This window comes from Electrona antarctica (genome assembly GCF_951216825.1).
Source record: "Electrona antarctica genome assembly, chromosome: 2".
NCBI lineage: Eukaryota > Metazoa > Chordata > Actinopteri > Myctophiformes > Myctophidae > Electrona > Electrona antarctica.
In genome coordinates, this window is record NC_136807.1 from 36,627,894 (window position 1) to 36,645,254 (window position 17,361).

Below are 17,361 nucleotides of genomic sequence, written 5' to 3' on the forward strand. Positions count from 1 at the left end.
GACCAGACACCACTACTGTGGACACATACAGGCCTAATAATGATTGTTATTATGACTATGTTGAAATGGGCTGCTGTTTAAGCTCAGACATTTGAGCTAGTTTCGGTGAGAAACACCATTTTACGTTTAAGTATAAAGGACTTTGGACACATCATAGTTTCAAGTTACAGAAAGCGGATGCAATACAGGGACAGGCCACAGAAATGGTAATGTTGGTGATGGTGGTGGCGATGATGGCATCAAAGAGCTACGACATGACATTATCGCCAACATAAAAAGGAGGTTTCCCCCAATAAAGAGTGCAAACCTGATCTGGGTTGTCCAAAAAAGCATTCTAGACTTAATTATTATCTTGTTGTATAGATGTGGAGTTCTTCACATTAAAGGTGTTTAGAGAGAACATTGAGGGCATATATATACAAGAAAGGAGTGATCTTTCCTCCAACATCTCACCATAAACATATAATTAGACAGAGTTGCATTTAGTTATAGAATGTCATTTTGGAAAACCTTTCGATTTAGTTTCATTGTCTTCTGTCATTTTTCTTCCTGCCTTTACAACACCAATCACACTAACATGCTGACATACTGCAGTTCAATCTGCAAAGGAGACAATAGCAGCATTGTCTCGGACTGAAATGACCGTCTAAATAGGTAATCTCTATTGAAGATTCATCATCTTTAATTCAAGATGATGCATATAGTGGAACATAAGATTCAAACTAAAATGAACTTTCAAGTAGAGAATCTCTATATAAAGTGTTTATAGTATATAGACCAATCTAATCTATATCTGGGGGGAAAGCTAACTCTCTGTCTCCCCCCCCCCCCCCCCCTCTCTCTCTCTCTCTGACAGTGTCTCTGGACAGTATACTGTACAGTATACTGTACCAGCGCATGGCTAGAATCATGACACATGCAAAGATTTGTTTAAGTTACAGCCAACTCTCTTAAGTGACATGCATGCAGAGACTGAGGGTCTTCTGATACAAGCTGGCATAACACAGTATACCCTAAATTAGGACAAGACAACAGGCCATAGAAGCCTATATGTCAACGTTATGGTGCCCTTATGATGAAGCTGCGTCAGAGGTCTCGACTGGGGAAGGACTGTGCATACACAGGAACAGTTGCTGGTCAAAAGCCCCTACTGGAATATACAGCAATAGTATTTACAATCTATGTGTGTGTGTGTGTGTGTGTGTGTGTGTGTGTGTGTGTGTGTGTGTGTGTGTGTGTGTGTGTGTGTGTGTGTGTGTGTGTGTGTGTGTGTGTGTGTGTGTGTGTGTGTGTGTGTGTGTGTGTGTGTGTGTGTGTTTGTGTGTGTGTGTGTGTGTGTGTGTGTCGTGTGTGTGGTGTGTACTACTAACTAATAAGGGATGGGAGTCAGCTCTGTTTCAACTCAACGGATTATGGAAGTTAGGTGGAAATTCTGATTCGGTAAAAAGAATAACATTCATGACTGCAATCCACGAGGGAGCTGATTGACTGCCTCATTGATTGATTGATTGGCTTGATTGACTGGTGTTGATTGAGTAGGAGTTCCGTAGTAAAATATTTCCGATTGAGCACTATTGAAAAATCCCTTCCTAGATTGGTTGAATTGGAACAGGCTGGGTGCCAAATCGTTACCGTGGGGGATATGGGGGTGACTTGAGCTAGAGAGAAGACTACATGGCTATCTTCACCGCTGTCATCATCATCATCAGTGATGCAGTGGAAGGGGCCCAGAGAAAGGCTGCATGCAGACGGATAGTGAGTTCTTGAATCATGGAGGGGGAGACAGTTTTTTTTTTGGTAATCTGTAGACAGAGAGAAAAAAAATAAACTTGGTAATCAGTATGTATGAAAGCGAGAGAATGTATTCATGTGTAATAGTCAATAGATAGATGTGTTTTATTTTGATGTACCATATATATAAACAAAACAAAAAAGATCATGTAAAAATACATGGTAGATTCTGTAAAAGTAAAAGAATGTGTGCGTGCGTGCGCGCGTGCCTGCGTGCATGTGTGTGTATGTTCACTATGCATCTACGCATTGTGTGTGCGCGTGTGTGCGTGCGTGCCTGCGTGTGTGTTCACTATTCAATACAAATGTTTGCATGGGTGTGTATTATTTACCATGTTATTAACTTGCAGCCGTCTCCTGCTGAATGATGTAGTGCCGATTTGTATCATCCACCTCGCTGCTACAGTGTACATCACTCCTGTAAACACAGACATAAAATCTATATTATAACTATATTTATTCAGTATACGGTAGGGCTTTCACTTCTAATGACTTTTACTAGTTGACTAGTTGCCTAGTTTACTAGTCGACTAGTTGTTTAACTACCTATTATGAAAAAAGAAATAAAATAAAAAATAAGTTAAAAAATATATATATTTGTAGGCTACATGTAAAAACTGTGTACATTGGTGCCTATAATCTAGTATTCTAGCTGATCTTGAGGCCTACAAAAAACAAAATAAAAACGCTTTTCTTTTTTTTCTTATCAACTATAGTCAACTAGTACCAACAAGGTCAACTAGTGGATTTACTAGTCGACTAGTTGAATAGTCGACTAGTTGCTTAAAGTCCTAGTATACGGAGCACATCACTACAACTCTGATTCAGGAGTACTGTCGTTTGTCCAGTTGTTTGAGTCTTTAATGAATGGACCACATTAAAGCCAAAGGCCTTTGGCTTTTTTATGTTTTATCCATTTGGCTTTTTTTAAATTTGTTATACTGTTGTTCTTTAAATAAAATGACAATAAAATATTGAATCAGTCAAAACAACAACAACAACTCAATAGTGGTTGAATGTTCACTCAATGGGCACGCTAATTGAAAAAGTCATATACAGACTGTGGCTATATACAATAAAAAAATGAAATAAGTAGAGACATATTATATATTTAGCTGACTGTCAACTTCACCTGTTATCGTTGATGTCTCTCGTTTCGCTTGCGGTATTTCCTGTAGAAATGGAAAAGAGGTTTGATTGATCAGTTAAGTCTGTTTTGAAATGCATAAATACATTAACGCACACTACATTTTGTGTGTATATGCAATGCATGTGTCTGTGTGTACAAAAATACAAAAACATTAGTTTACTCACTGCTTTCACCATTATCTATGTTGAGTGGGTAGGACTCGAGTATGTCTGTGGGTCTGCTTGCTCTGTAGCCCAGGGCGGTGGACACTCTGTTTAACACACACACACACACACACACACACACACACACACACACACACACACACACACACACACACACACACACACACACACACACACACACACAGAAATGAATAGACAGAAATATGTTCACACATCTTCAATGATATACACACACAACATAAGTGAATCAATATCAATACACAGTTAAGTATACTGTCGACTAAACTGCTGCGGCACAAACGGGACGAACCGAGGCGAATATATATTCAGGTCCAATTCCTCATGGGGGCCGAGATCCCTGGTCCAATTCCTCATGGGGGCCCTGGCCCCCCGGCCCCCACAGACTCTACGTCACTGGACTAAACCAACCATAGATTTAGTCGACTAAATATCATAAGATTTTAGTCGATTAGAAACTAGACCAACACTAAAACATTCCAGGTGACTAAAACTTAATGGAAACTATTCAAAAGACTATAACAGAATCCCTAAACACACCAAAGGGTCACCATGCAACTCCTTGGGTCCAAACGGTTGCAAGGAGTTAACGCTAAAACCGTCTCGACCCTTTGGTGTGGTTTGGGCCATTGAATTCCATGCTTTGAATCACTAGGGTCAACGTCGGTCAACATGGGTCAGTGTGGGTCAACGTGCAACAAGACATATCACACCACAGGGACAACGCTAAAACCGTCTTGACCCTTTGGTGTGGTTAGGGCTTAAAACTAAAATCAAAATCCGCTGTCAAAATCAACAGTGCATACGTGTTGGTCTGGATAGAGTTGGGGTTGGAGCCGGTGCTGCTGGCTGAGCTCTGGCGTGACAGGGCGCTCTGGAACAGGGCGTTGCTGTAGGCGTTGGAGTGCTCGCTGTTGGCACGGATGTAGGTGTAGAAGGGGTTGGTGGGAGAGCACACAGGCAGCTGCTTCGGTCTCACTGGCTTAGCTGGAAGAAAACACAGAATGTTTGGCAGTAGTTCTCAAACCTTTTAATTTCAAGAACCCATAACCCCATAACTCAGAGAGAGTACAAATGGAACCAAATGGACCTGTAATCGTCGATTAATTGGTTCTACTTGGTTCCACAAGATTTACAGACCTGTAAGGTAAGGGTCCATTTAGAACCCCCTCAGGGAACCCTGAGGGTCCATGGCACTTTGAGAACCACTGATTTATGGAGTTGATATATAAGCATGTTTTCTCCATTATTCTTATTCTTAGTAGTGCTGGAGCTATTATTAGTATTTGACATTATTGCGACGTAGGTCGCAGTTACTATAAAAATCACACCCGTGTGAACTGAGTGGTGTAAGGTCTTATATAGACTGATCAGCTGTGGTCTGACGTAATGTCTGACGTAATTAAATCACACCCGTGTGAACTGGGTGACCATAGCAACCATGCTCATTTTTTTTGGTACGGACAGACACGTAAACTAACAAAGCCAGTTGTAGGAGTGGTTTACACCACTCAAAAAACCTGCATTTCCCAGCAGTCGTGTCGTGTCGTGTCGTGTCACATCACACCTCCATATATGGTCACGCCTCGTGATACGTCACACCACATCACGCCTCATGACACACTCCATAAATGGCTGTCTGGAGAAGTCTGAATCATCACCTACATATATGGAGCCGGCCAGAAAATCTACATCCACTGTACCGTATTAAGATGCTCTGTTGTTTCAGGATTGAAAACATTCCCAGACGATGCCCTAATACAATCCCTGTTAAGCCCATATATGGGAATGTCAATATATGGCCATATTGTGCCAGTCTCATGATAACCAGTGTGGTTGCCGCGATCGCGAGTCACACTTGCAAATGAGCCAAGTTGGTAAAACACATGGATCTCCATATGTGGACTGTGGACATTGTGGAGGCGGAGCTGACTATCATCACCTGGATCTCCATATACGAAGATCACGACACTGACCTCATCAAACCCTGGCGTCTTACTGGTATTAATTTATTTTCATTCAAATAAGTACCTATCTGTGCAGCATGGGGGCGCCTGATGCTCTTTGCCCGCATGGCGTCCTTGATGCGGTCGACCTCCTGTTGGTAGCGGCGTCGGTCAATCATGGCGCCCTCCTTTGCATCCCTCAGTGCCGTCTCCAGGGCCTTAACTCTCTCAGCAGTAGACCGAAGCCGTTTCTCCAGCTTTGGAAGCTCACAGCGCAGATCTGCATTGTCACGAACCAACTGGGGATGGCACAAATGATACGGACAGAGACAGAGAGAGAGAGGAAGAAATACATAGAAAGACAGGAGAGAGAGATAGGAGGAGAGGAAGGAGAATTTGTCTTGCATCCGAAATAATGCAAAAATAAGTTCTGAATCTAAAATCATCAATTAGATCACATATATACTGTATATATGTACTGGTTTTGTCGCCTGAAGAAGTTTGGAGTATAGAGCGTCGCAGTCCCGCCCCCTCGAGAGACCCGGAAAAGAATTCCCCGTTCATTTTCCTCATAGACTTTTCAGAAAGTATTTTCAGAAAGTATATCAATAAACACAATGTTTTGGGCTGATCAAATAATTATAAAGAAGAAAAAAAAGGCAGGATACTACACTTTTTGTTTTGTTTTTCTTTATTTATTTGATCGGTCCAAAACATTGTGTTTATTGTCATTATTTGTCACAACTCGAGTTGGCTTTGTCCGCGGCGTAAAAGTCTTTAAATAAATACTTTTTGAAACGCCTTGAAATGAGGAAAATGAACGGGGAATTATTTTGTGGGTCTCTCGTCGTCATGAAAGGGGGCGGGACTGCGACGCTCTATAGGCCCCAGCATCCATGGTACAGAAACTGCAGTGCCCGCAAACGAAAAAGACTACAGTGGAGTGGTGCGGTCGGCTGAAAGCATAACGGGAGTTGAGCTTCCCTCTCTCCAGGAACTGTACAAGAAGAGGTTCGTAGTCAAAGCTCACCGATCATCAAGGAGTCACAGGCACCAACCCAGCCACAAACTGTACAACGACCGCGGCCAGGCAAGGAGACCTAACGTAGTATCAAGGGCAAGACCCCCAGGTTTATGAACAGCTTCCAACCGGCAGACTGTTGAACAAGGCACCAAACCCAACAGCCAACTGTCGAACCGTTCACACCAGGCTCGAACCTGTCACACCAGCCTCGACTTTACTTTTTGCCTGTGGATCTACCTGATCTGTGGATTGTACTGTACCTGAAAGTGGAAGTTAATGCCATTTGTGGACTTTGTGGTTGAACCTGACAATTGCGCTGGTGCTCTTTACACATAATCTCATCTCATGTACAATGCGGTGATACTCTTTTTCACCTTAATTTCTACTACCATGAACATAGCTGCTGCTAATATGAATGCTCCTTATGTCTAGCCTTATGTACATATACATTATGGCTGCTATGTGTATATAATGTAGATATCTTTGATTTACGCCTCTCCTCGACATGTTGTCATTGTTTCTTTTTCTCCATGCCCCTCTTTTCGTTATCTCTTTCTGAAAATAACAAAGACGATTTCAGCCACTTCTTTATAACCTGTAAACCTGTGGTGTGACAATAAAGGTGATTCTGAGTTGATTCTGAGCCACCGGATACCCTGTTGTCTTCCGCTGTTCTCTTACCTGTTTGTGAACCTTTGTAAGTTGGTCCAAGTTATTTTCAAGAAAGGAAATCTTCTGCTTCTGGGTGCAAGACCCCCCACTATCATCCGGTTCCATTTCGGAACTCTGCAGGGGGTAGGATAGAGGGGTAGGATAGAGGGGTAGGATAGAGGGAGAAATTAGGTGAATTAATTACCACAAATTCCCACTAAGTGAAGTGAGGTACTATACAGTGGAGTACTTTCTTCTATCCACATTATCGATATTCTCAAGTGCAACTGTGCATTATTATCATCACATACTCTTTTAACCCGCGACGTGAGATCCTGTACAAACAGCTTGCGCAGGTTGTGGAGGGTCTGGAGTTCGCGGGCCTGGAAGACAGACAGGAGAATTATAAGATTATAAGGAGTTAACTCTTTCTTTACATTATGACAGATACATTGTTTATGTTTTGTATGCATAGATCATTTGTAGTCATGTTCATGCTTTTTAATTGCTACTCACGACGGTCTCCTCCAGACCCTTGAGGTCCTGTTTAGTCTGCTCGTGGCGCTCATGCAGAAATCTGAGAGGAACAAGGAATCACAGCATCATCACATCATCAAGAATATCGTCCATCCCACATTGTATCTCTCAGACAATGCTTTCAATCCACTTCACAACCTCACAAAATGTGAAAACAAAAATCAACATTTCATCATAAAGAATAACATATTCCGTGATACCTACAACATTTTCCACAACTTATTTTGGACCACAATGTGTCTACATAATTTCAATACAAAAAGAGATACAGCTTTTATTTCCCATTTGCTGTTCAGTCACTAGTATCGCGCACACAAGACATCAACAACCTTCTTGAACGAAAGACAAAATGATACTCTGAGAAAAGTGTTTCAGCTGCAATTTAAACACGTCTCTGTGTAACAATGAGGTGTTGTTCCCCTTCAAAGAGAGACAAGCAGGTTGTCATTCAGACTTACGACAGCTCCTCCAGACGTTCACTCTTGGTGTTGTCTTGACTCTTCAGACGGTCAAAGTCGGAGCGAACCTGAGCCAACTCCAGCTCCAACTTAGAGTTACGACTGGAGACAGAGAAAACAACTTAGAGTTACGACTGGAGACAGAGAAAACAGGACAACATGGTTAACCACCTGCCTTGACTGGAGACAGAGAAAACATGACAACATGGTTAACCACCTGCCTTGACAAAGGCCATCACAAAATGACTGTGACAGTAGGAGTGATATACTGTACATGCATACAAATCATGAAAGAAAAAGATGAAATTAAAAACGTCTTTCTATGTAATGTTTCTGTGCATATAAATCATAATTCATCAAAGTAGGCATAAGTACACAACTCTATACTGTATAAGAATATACATAATAATTGATGTATATTTATTCATGCTACTGACTCAGTGAACATCTCTATATAAATAATAGACATTATAATTGATGTATATTTATTTATGCTACTGACTCAGTGAACATCTCTATATAAATAATAGACATTATAATTGATGTATATTTATTTATGCTACTGACTCAGTGAACATCTCTATATAAATAATAGACATTATAATTGATGTATATTTATTCATGCTACTGACTCAGTGAGCTCATCAATGAGCCTCTGCTTCTCGTTGATCTCATCCCGCAGACGGGCCAGCTGCTTGTGGTGGAGACCACGGTGAGACTCCCCCTGCTGGTGGGAGTCCTTCTGTGCAACAGAATGTGTATGTCAATGTATGTTTGTGAGACGGTCGGAAATGTTTTTTTTAACAGAGTTTGACGCATGCGAAACCCCTTTTGGTCAACAGACCAAATCAGTGCTGAAGATCACGCCAGACTTGCAAACATAATATATTTGTACAAAACAGAATTTCAAAATAGTACTTTGTAGTATTGTAGACCACGAACCAAACTTGTAGATTTAAAACACCTCCATGTTTAATGTTAAATGTGTATGAGGAGCTTCATATGCATGTTGTTACCTTGATATTTCCATCTTCGGTCTCACCCTTCTCTCCCTCCTCCAGCAGAGAGTTATCTGGAGGTCACAGGAGAAGGTTTAAACTAAGTACATATCAATGTCTTCTCACTCCCAAGTCGTTATACTGATGCTTGTTTGGTGTACCAGAGTGTTGATGCAGACAAGAACGGTATACCACGTTTCATTTGCATCCCAATTTGACCTCGACAGATCATTTAAGGCCTATTCATAGTCTGGACTTTCGGTGGTGACGTCATGTTGTAGTTCGGTGGTCACCCCACCACAGAGAATCCAGACTATGAATAACGCTTTAGGGCCCTAAGAGTCACAATAATGGCTCTTCTTCGCCCCTTCGGGCTTGACCCATAAATATATATTTTGTTTGTTTTATAACTTGATACCACTGTTTTTTGTAGCCTAAATTGAATACTATTCTGTGCCTATTGGAATGCAACTCGAACGGCACTGAGTCGACAGAAGCAGACATCACATTGCTCGTTGTGGACACTTTGTTGTTGTGGACACTTGGCCAAACAAAAATAAGTTTTACTCTTATGTAGGCCTACCTGTACACAAGATGTAGCAATAAAGCACAACCTCGAACCTTACTCAGGCGCTCCTTATGTGAGGCATCTTGAATGCCTCATGCATTCATGTGTGCGAGTGAGTGAGTGAGTGAGTGAGCGAGCGAGCGTGCGTGCGCGCGCGCGTGCGTGCGTGCGTGCGTGCGTGCGTGTGTGCGTTAATTACCAGGGTCTTGCAGCTTGGCCAGCTCCTCGCTGAGGGAGTCATGGCTCTCCTCCAACAGCCTCTTCTTCTGCTCTACACTCTGCATGTACTCCGTCAGAGAGCGGATCTTAGCCTCATGCTGTAGTAGGCACACACACACACACACACACACACACACACACACACACACACACACACACACACACACACACACACACACACACACACACACACACACACACACACACACACACACACACACACACACACACACACACACACACACACACACACACACACACACACACACACACACACACACACACACACACACACACACACAGTTAAATGTATCTATTTGTACTTCCATCCATCCATCTCTCACCTCAGAGCTGATGAACTAGAAACAGTTACAGTCGTCCATCTTTTTTCCTTCCATTCATGTTTCTGTCTACCCATCCCAAGCCCCCAGTATAAGGCTATCCAACGTTGAAGCTGCCACTACCTACTGGCGAAAAATGGAACCGCAGCACGTTCATGGAGGTGGACGGACGTTCAGTGACGTCATGTGCGTCACCCAACGTCCGGGATGAGGTCCGGGCTGCTCTTCCGCTCGCTCGAGCCATTGAGTTATAATGGTACTTCCAGCAGTCTTCCGGGTGCTTCAAAACGCCACTGAGCAACTTCTATTGAAATGAATAGCAGGGTGTCCGCCCTCTATCCTTTATAACTCTATGACCCATCCCTGCCTCTATCTCTCCTCCGTTCTCCCCTCCTTCACCTGGGAGATGAGGATCCCTGCCTCTATCTCTCCTCCGTTCTCCCCTCCCTCACCTGGGAGATGAGGATCCCTGCCTCTATCTCTCCTCCATTCCCCCCTCCCTCCCTCACCTGGGAGATGAGGATCCCTGCCTCTATCTCTCCTCCATTCCCCCCTCCCTCCCTCACCTGGGAGATGAGGATCCCTGCCTCTATCTCTCCTCCGTCCCCCCTCCCTCCCTCACCTGGGAGATGAGGAGCTGGCAGGAGGACAGCTCCCTGCCTGTCTCCTCCATCTTGCGGTGACACTCCAGCTGCAGGTTCTCCAACTGACGGCAGCGCTTCACCATGCTCTTCACCTCCGACTTGATCTTGCTGATGTAGAGACGAGCCACGGTGAACTCCTCCTCGATCGCACCGCTGATCTCCACCGGCTTGGGGAGACGAGGAGAGGAAGAGGTAACGCTATTATTATCATCCCGTTGGGGAGGGTAAAACACAATGTACAGATAAAATAATAGTAGACATGACATGTCTGACATGCACTGCTGATCTCCAACGGCTTGGAGGTGAGGGGCAGCAGAGAGGAAGATGGGAAACACACAGTGAAATCATCACTGTGTGTTATGTATTAGTAGGTGGAACTTTATTCATGTAGCGCATGTTTACACTTGGGGCTACAAATACAGCACCGAAGTCTGGCGTCAATATCGGTAGCGGGCGCTAAGTCCACGGGTTCATGTACTTTTTATTTGCATTGTAATCCCCATAGGGGGATTTTAGATTGCCTCATATAAGAACTGTGATTGAAAAATAAGCCAATCGTCCCGGCCGACTGTGAGAAAACGCTAATGTTACTGCTGCTGAATTAGTTACATTTTTGCTAGAAACAAATATGAGGGACTGACTGTCATAAACGACACAGAGACACCTCCCCGACAATATCGCAGAGGCAGTTTGTTTATTTTTGGACCACAATGCTTATATGAGACGATTTTAAGATGACCCCATGTTATTCTCCATAGCGAAGAACTTCCATGAACCAGGGGATGAGAAAGTGACGTCAGGACTTCGGCGCTCTATTGAAAACAGAATAAACCGGTGGACAAATCACACTGCGGAGTCTGAGCTCACGGCACGCTCTCGTGCACTCCGTGCACTGCATAGAAAGGGCCCAGAGCAGTACAAAATGTGTTCATATACGTACCAGCTTGATCTCTCCGTTGCCCACGATGGTGCTGAACTCACTCAGGTCCCTCATCAGGCCATTGAGGACATCGGCGATGCGCTTCCTCTGCTGCCCACTGACTTCCTGCATGTGGGATAGCTCCGCCTCTAGCTCCATCAAACTGGCCTGTATGTTACAGGGCAAGACAGAAAATAAAGATGATGATTCAGTGATGGATAAAGAAAATAATAGATTTTCACAATATCTATAGTTATTTCTTTTCTTGATCATTAATGCTGCATTCTGTAAGAGTCTGTTGTCTCCCTCTCTGATCTCCATCAGGTGTAATTGCCATGAAAATGCACACCAATAAAGGTGCTGTATACAGTATTACACAACAGGTCGTTTCGAGGAAGCAATCTGATTGGTTGAAACAGCCTTCTAGCCGTGGCTCAAACGAGCACCACTCCACACCTAATCAAAACAAAGAATTCAGCTGATGGGTTCTCCAAGAGCGCAGCAAACTCTGTGGCTAGGCTAGCTAGTTTCTTGGGACATTTGTGGTCGTAGTGACTACCTCTGTCATTAAATAAATATGTTTTCTTCAGCGATTTTCTTAGTTTTAAGGGTAACTGTTGTATAATTGCAATATTACACTCGAGGGGGTGGTTTAATGTCATTAATGCACGCCTGCGATGCTGCAGGAACGAGCCTGCAGGGCGAGTTCCGAAAGCAACGTGTAATATTGCTTAAGTATCCAGTCCGTCCGGTTCAAATAACTTTGTTGACATTGTCAATCAGGAGGTGTCCTACCCAACACCAGGGTCTGGAGACCACATGAAATGAAATGAAATGAAATCTATATTTACCCAGGGTATCTGGGCTAAGCTCAAGAACTTGTTTCCAGCCAGGCCCTGCTCATAGAACACATTTCATCGTAGTGGTTCAATGCCTTGTTCAAGGGCACTTCAGCGGTGGTAATTTTAACGTGTCGGACGGCTGATTCGAACTAGGAACCTTCCGGTATCAAGACCGCGCCGCTATCCGTTCGGCCACCGCTGCCATGCTACAACCACAGCAGGAGGTGTCCTACCCAACACCAGGGTCTGGAGACCACATGCTACAACCACAGCAGATGACATGCTACAGTAGTTGTACTGTACTAACACATTAAGACCTGACACTAGATTCTACAAAATGTCTTCTACAGTAGATCGTGACATGTCAGTGGTGCTCACACTATTTCATGTCAACGAGCCCCAGAAATATTGGCCATGTCCCCCATCTGAAAATGTGTTGTTCCAGGGACTTCCCAGGAGCAAATATTGAAATGAATATTCAAAGATTTGCTTTGCACACATTTTCACGATTTTTCAAAAAATAGCAGATCTACAAGCTCGTAGCATGGCACTCGGTGCCGCGCTTTGACCATGAGATCTGCTATTTTCCAACAGCTAAAGTTTAAAATAATGGTTAAAAGCTAAGGTGACACCGATGCGTCCTCAGGTCTAATTGGGTTAATATATACCCATACAAAGCCCGCGGCCAGGCAAGGAGGCCTGCTGCAGTATCAAGGGCAAGACCACCATGAAAAATTGGATGGCGTTATCCTGTCTCACACAGACTCATGGGTCGTTTTTATTTCTCCAATCGGCACTCGGGTCAGACGAGTGGACGCACCATTTTCTGGGCAAGCTGGTCGGCCAGCAGCTGGTTCTGGACGCCTTTCTCCTCCACCTCCTGACTCTTCTGGTCGTAGTTGATGGCCAGCTCCTCCAGGGCCTGCAGCACCTCCTTCACCTCCGCCTTGGCACAGTCACTCTCCACCTGCAGCCGGCCCAGCTCCGCCTGCACCTTGTCCCCGTCGCCACGGGAGGAGGCCAGCAGCTACACGGAACCAGAAGGAGTCACACGGAGAGGGAGGAAGGAAGGAAGGAAGTTAGGAAGTTAGGAAGGAAAGAAGGAAGGAAGGAAGGAAGGAAGGAAGGAAGGAAGGAAGTGTTGGAGAAGGAAGGAAGAAAGTGGGGGAGAAGCAGAGAAAAAGAGAGAAAGACAAGACAAGTTTAACCACTTAAAATGTCTAATACTCCATTAACCAGTGTCCTCCATGTACTTGGCCCTCTCCTTTTTTCTCCTCTACACCAAATATAGCCAACTATAGCCAATCTACAACCTCACAACAGGTTGCATTGCAACAGGTTCACCTTAGGTTGTAGATTGGCTAACCCTAACCCTATTTTCGGTGAATGTTATTTGGCTATTTTTGCCAAATGTTTGCCTATTGTGGCATGCTCTGAATAGAGAAGTGGTTAAGAAACAAGTAAGGAGGACAAATACATCATTAAAGGTCTTGTGCATAATGCGTACGTGTGTGTATGCACACATGGACACACATTTAGACCCATACGTCCTATATTTAGCATTGCCCTGGCAACAGCCATTCTTACACTGCTGCCTAGAGTATGACAACACCATGATTTGATTTGATTGGATTAGATGTCTGACTAACAAAACAGAAGAACAGAACATATGACTCATGACTCAATGCTGATGAAAAATTCACAGAGAAAATAAATTAAGATAATTGAAGAAATGTAGCTTTAACAGATGTGGAGGTGTGTGTGTGTGTGTGTGTGTGTGTGTGTGTGTGTGTGTGTGTGTGTGTGTGTGTGTGTGTGTGTGTGACGTGTGTGTGTGTGTGTGTGTGTGTGTGTGTGTGTGTGTGTGTGTGTGTGTGTGTGTGTGTGTGTGTGTGTCCCACCTCATCCTGATCCATCATCTGTTCCTTCAGTTTCTCTACCAGTTGGCACTGCAGGTTGATCTCATCATCCTGTGAGGAAACAGTGCAATGGAAATCTCAGTGGAGGACCCACAATGATGCTCATTCGTGTTCTAACCGTCTTACTAGGGTTTGGTTTAAACCTGGGACATTAGAGGAAATACAGTTCACCACCTGGCTGAAGAGAAATGTTTAGGAGCAGGATCTCTAGGCGTTAAGAAGAGCAGATTTAGACTATGTGACCATGTGACTGAGAGCCATGGGAACAAAGGGAGTTCAGTCTGGAATGAGTCCATTGCACTTCCAAGCTTCTTTGAGGGAGGGGATGGAGTATTAAAGTCAGAAACTATATAAAAAATAAATCATAACATTACTTGCCCACAAGGAGGGGGAAAAACAACTACTGCAGACACAAGAAGGAAAAAGCCTTAGTTAGTTAATCTCTGATCTTCAGTAGCCTTGTATGCGATCCAATCTTTTATTTACCTTGGGAAAGTCATCTCAAGAGGTTTCGTGAGTAAGAAGTTCCGTTTTACAAGTTAAAAACGTGCAGATGGAAAGAGGGGTCCCAGAGATAGAATTAAGCAATAAGCCACGAGAGGTCTCAGGTTACCGGTTATTTTACAATGGCTGGGGGCGTAGGCAGACCCGACACGGAGCGGAGGGTCTTCTACCCCCCAGCCATTGTAAAATACCCGGTAAGCTGGGGCCTCGAGTGGCTTATTGCTTTTCTAAAACGGTTACAAACATATAGCAATATTAACTATTAAATTCACAAAAGTAGCTACGCTTTGCGCCACCAGAGCGAGCCACATCACTTCCTTGTTTTGCTTGGCAAGTAGGCTATGTGACGGGAGAATAGCGCTTGATGTCTTTACGGGGCTGCCTGGAGCCACACATTCACATTCATATGAGCCGGGCGGTGGTTAGACGCCCGCACGGCATGGGTTTGTAAGGTAATCAAGCGCTCCCCTTCCCCAGTACAGCTACAGAGATGCGGAATCAGGTGCGAATGATATAAAGTGATTGAAGGTGTGGGTTATCGGTGAAATTTACACCGGTCACGTGACGGTAACCAGCCAATCAGAATCAAGTATTGGGACTAATGAATGTCAAACTGGGAGGTCCTTGAAATTAAACGGGTTGAGAATCACTGCTAGAGCCGTAAAATTCTTCTCTTATGGGGGTCCCTGGCATACCTTTTCAAATGGGGGTCTGCAGGCTAATTAGTGTCAATTTGGGGGTCCTTGACATGAAAAATTTTGGGAACCACTGGCCTAGACTAGAGTCTAACTCTAGGACAAGCAGGTTACCCTGATCATAGTGATAGGACAATAGTGTGCATGCAATGGTGTGTATGCACTGTCCGCGTGCGTGCGTGCGTGCGTGCGTGCGTGCGTGCGTGCGTGCGTGCGTGCGTGCGTGCGTGCGTGCGTGCGTGCGTGCGTGCGTGCGCCTAAAGACCTTGTCATCCAGCTGCTTGTAGAGCTTGCGTATCTCCTCCTCATACTTCTGCCGCTCCTCCTCCGAGATGCGCACCACGATGGAGGAGGTGTCGTTGTCCAAGATGGGGCGGTCCTCCGTAGACTCCAGACGGGTCACCACCTCCCCTGGATTGGTGCGCTCCGTCTCAGGAACATTCTCTCCTGAATGAATAGGAGGGGGGGTGTAGATAGGGTTAGGTTAGAGCAGTGAATGAATAGGAGGGGGGGTGTAGATAGGGTTAGGTTAGAGCAGTGGTTTTACACCAGTGGCTTTAAACCCTTTTCATATCAAGGCCCATTATTTATTTGGCATTTGAGCCACCGACCACCATTTGATGACGATTTAGCCTCTGAAACTCAAAACGTAGTTATGTTGTTGTCGTTGGATAGGATTGTGTCCATACATGCTGTATTGAGGTGGTATCAATGGGATAGATACGTAACAGGCAAACTGATCAAAATAACAATTATTCTACATTATCTAATTGTGTTGACTTCTTGTAAATGATGTAATGCAGATGTTTAACAATAATGTAACTCTTGAGAGTGTAAAATGAAACAAAGATCTATAAGGGTCCATTTGGTTACCAACTCTCAATCACTTAGCTGGGGACCACCTGGAACATTCTACCGGTGGTCTCCGGACCACTGGTTGAAAACCACTGTTTTACACCACCAGTATATTTTTAGCAAACATCAAGGACCAAATAATACCATAATATTCATATAATAATAGTAATATTCAACAGTGCATTAATGATCTTAAATCCGTTGTCCCACACCAAAGATAGCCGCTGCGCAGTGATTCATTGTGAGCTATAGTACATCTGCTATTTTTAGTGTGTGACACTGCATGCAACTAATACCAAGCTGTTAACAGTCAATATTTAATTTCAAGATTTTTGACACTCTATATGCTTATTGACAAAAACATTATTACATTTGATGGACTTAATAATTAACAAATAACCGCAACTGCAATTATGCCACGTACCACTAGTGGTCCCTAGACCACTGGTTGAGAAACAATGGGGAAGGAAGGATAGAGAAATGGAGAGTGGGAAGTGGAGATTGAAGGACAACGAAATAGAGTTAGAGGGACAGAGAGAGAGTGTGAGGAGAGAATATAGAGTAGAGTGAAAGTGATGGATGGTGTGGGGGGGGGGGGGGGGGGGGTGGAAAGGAAAGGAAGTGAGATGGAGATGATATGGAGGGAGAGAGTAGAAGAGGCTGTGAGAGGATATGAGGCAGTAGAAGAAGGCAATTATTGCAATTGCTGTCCTCACTGAATGTTCACCGTATAGTTTTAGCAATGTCATAATATTAATAGCACAATGTGTGTGTGTGTGTGTGTGTGTGTGTGTGTGTGTGTGTGTGTGTGTGTGTGTGTGTGTGTGTGTGCACGTGCGTGCGAGAGAGAGAGACAGAGAGAGAGAGACAGAGAGAGAGAGAGAGAGAGAGAGAGCATGATGTGCATAACAGTGAGAGAGAGAGAGAGAGAGAGAGAGAGAGAGAGAGAGAGAGAGAGAGAGAGAGAGAGAGAGAGAGAGAGAGAGAGCATGATGTGCATAACAGTGAGAGAGAGAGAGAGAGAGAGAGAGAGAGAGAGAGAGAGAGAGGCATGATGTGCATAACAGTGAGAGAGAGAGAGAGAGAGAGAGAGAGAGAGAGAGAGAGAGAGAGAGAGA

General features: G+C 44.1%; 1 protein-coding gene across 3 annotated transcripts in view; it reads right to left on the bottom strand.

The window, feature by feature from the left end:
- Window positions 1-2,130: 2,130 nt before the first annotated feature.
- kif5aa (kinesin family member 5A, a) overlaps window positions 2,131-17,361 on the bottom strand; it is a gene marked incomplete at both ends in the record, with an annotated part of 35,404 nt that continues 20,173 nt past the window's right edge. Inside the window, 17 exons of one of the 3 annotated variants that reach the window (XM_079492225.1) lie at window positions 2,131-2,209; window positions 2,924-2,963; window positions 3,115-3,191; window positions 3,930-4,110; window positions 5,155-5,368; window positions 6,775-6,879; window positions 7,056-7,127; window positions 7,261-7,321; window positions 7,740-7,841; window positions 8,372-8,481; window positions 8,756-8,811; window positions 9,505-9,622; window positions 10,488-10,676; window positions 11,450-11,596; window positions 13,091-13,297; window positions 14,172-14,240; window positions 15,654-15,835. In XM_079492225.1, coding sequence (XP_079348351.1) covers window positions 2,131-2,209; window positions 2,924-2,963; window positions 3,115-3,191; window positions 3,930-4,110; window positions 5,155-5,368; window positions 6,775-6,879; window positions 7,056-7,127; window positions 7,261-7,321; window positions 7,740-7,841; window positions 8,372-8,481; window positions 8,756-8,811; window positions 9,505-9,622; window positions 10,488-10,676; window positions 11,450-11,596; window positions 13,091-13,297; window positions 14,172-14,240; window positions 15,654-15,835 — 2,009 coding nt within the window. Of the gene's footprint in view, window positions 2,231-2,923; window positions 2,964-3,105; window positions 3,192-3,929; window positions 4,111-5,154; window positions 5,369-6,774; window positions 6,880-7,055; window positions 7,128-7,260; window positions 7,322-7,739; window positions 7,842-8,371; window positions 8,482-8,755; window positions 8,812-9,504; window positions 9,623-10,487; window positions 10,677-11,449; window positions 11,597-13,090; window positions 13,298-14,171; window positions 14,241-15,653; window positions 15,836-17,361 lie in introns of all 3 variants that reach the window. The other 2 variants (XM_079492224.1, XM_079492226.1) reach the window with 2 other exon arrangements.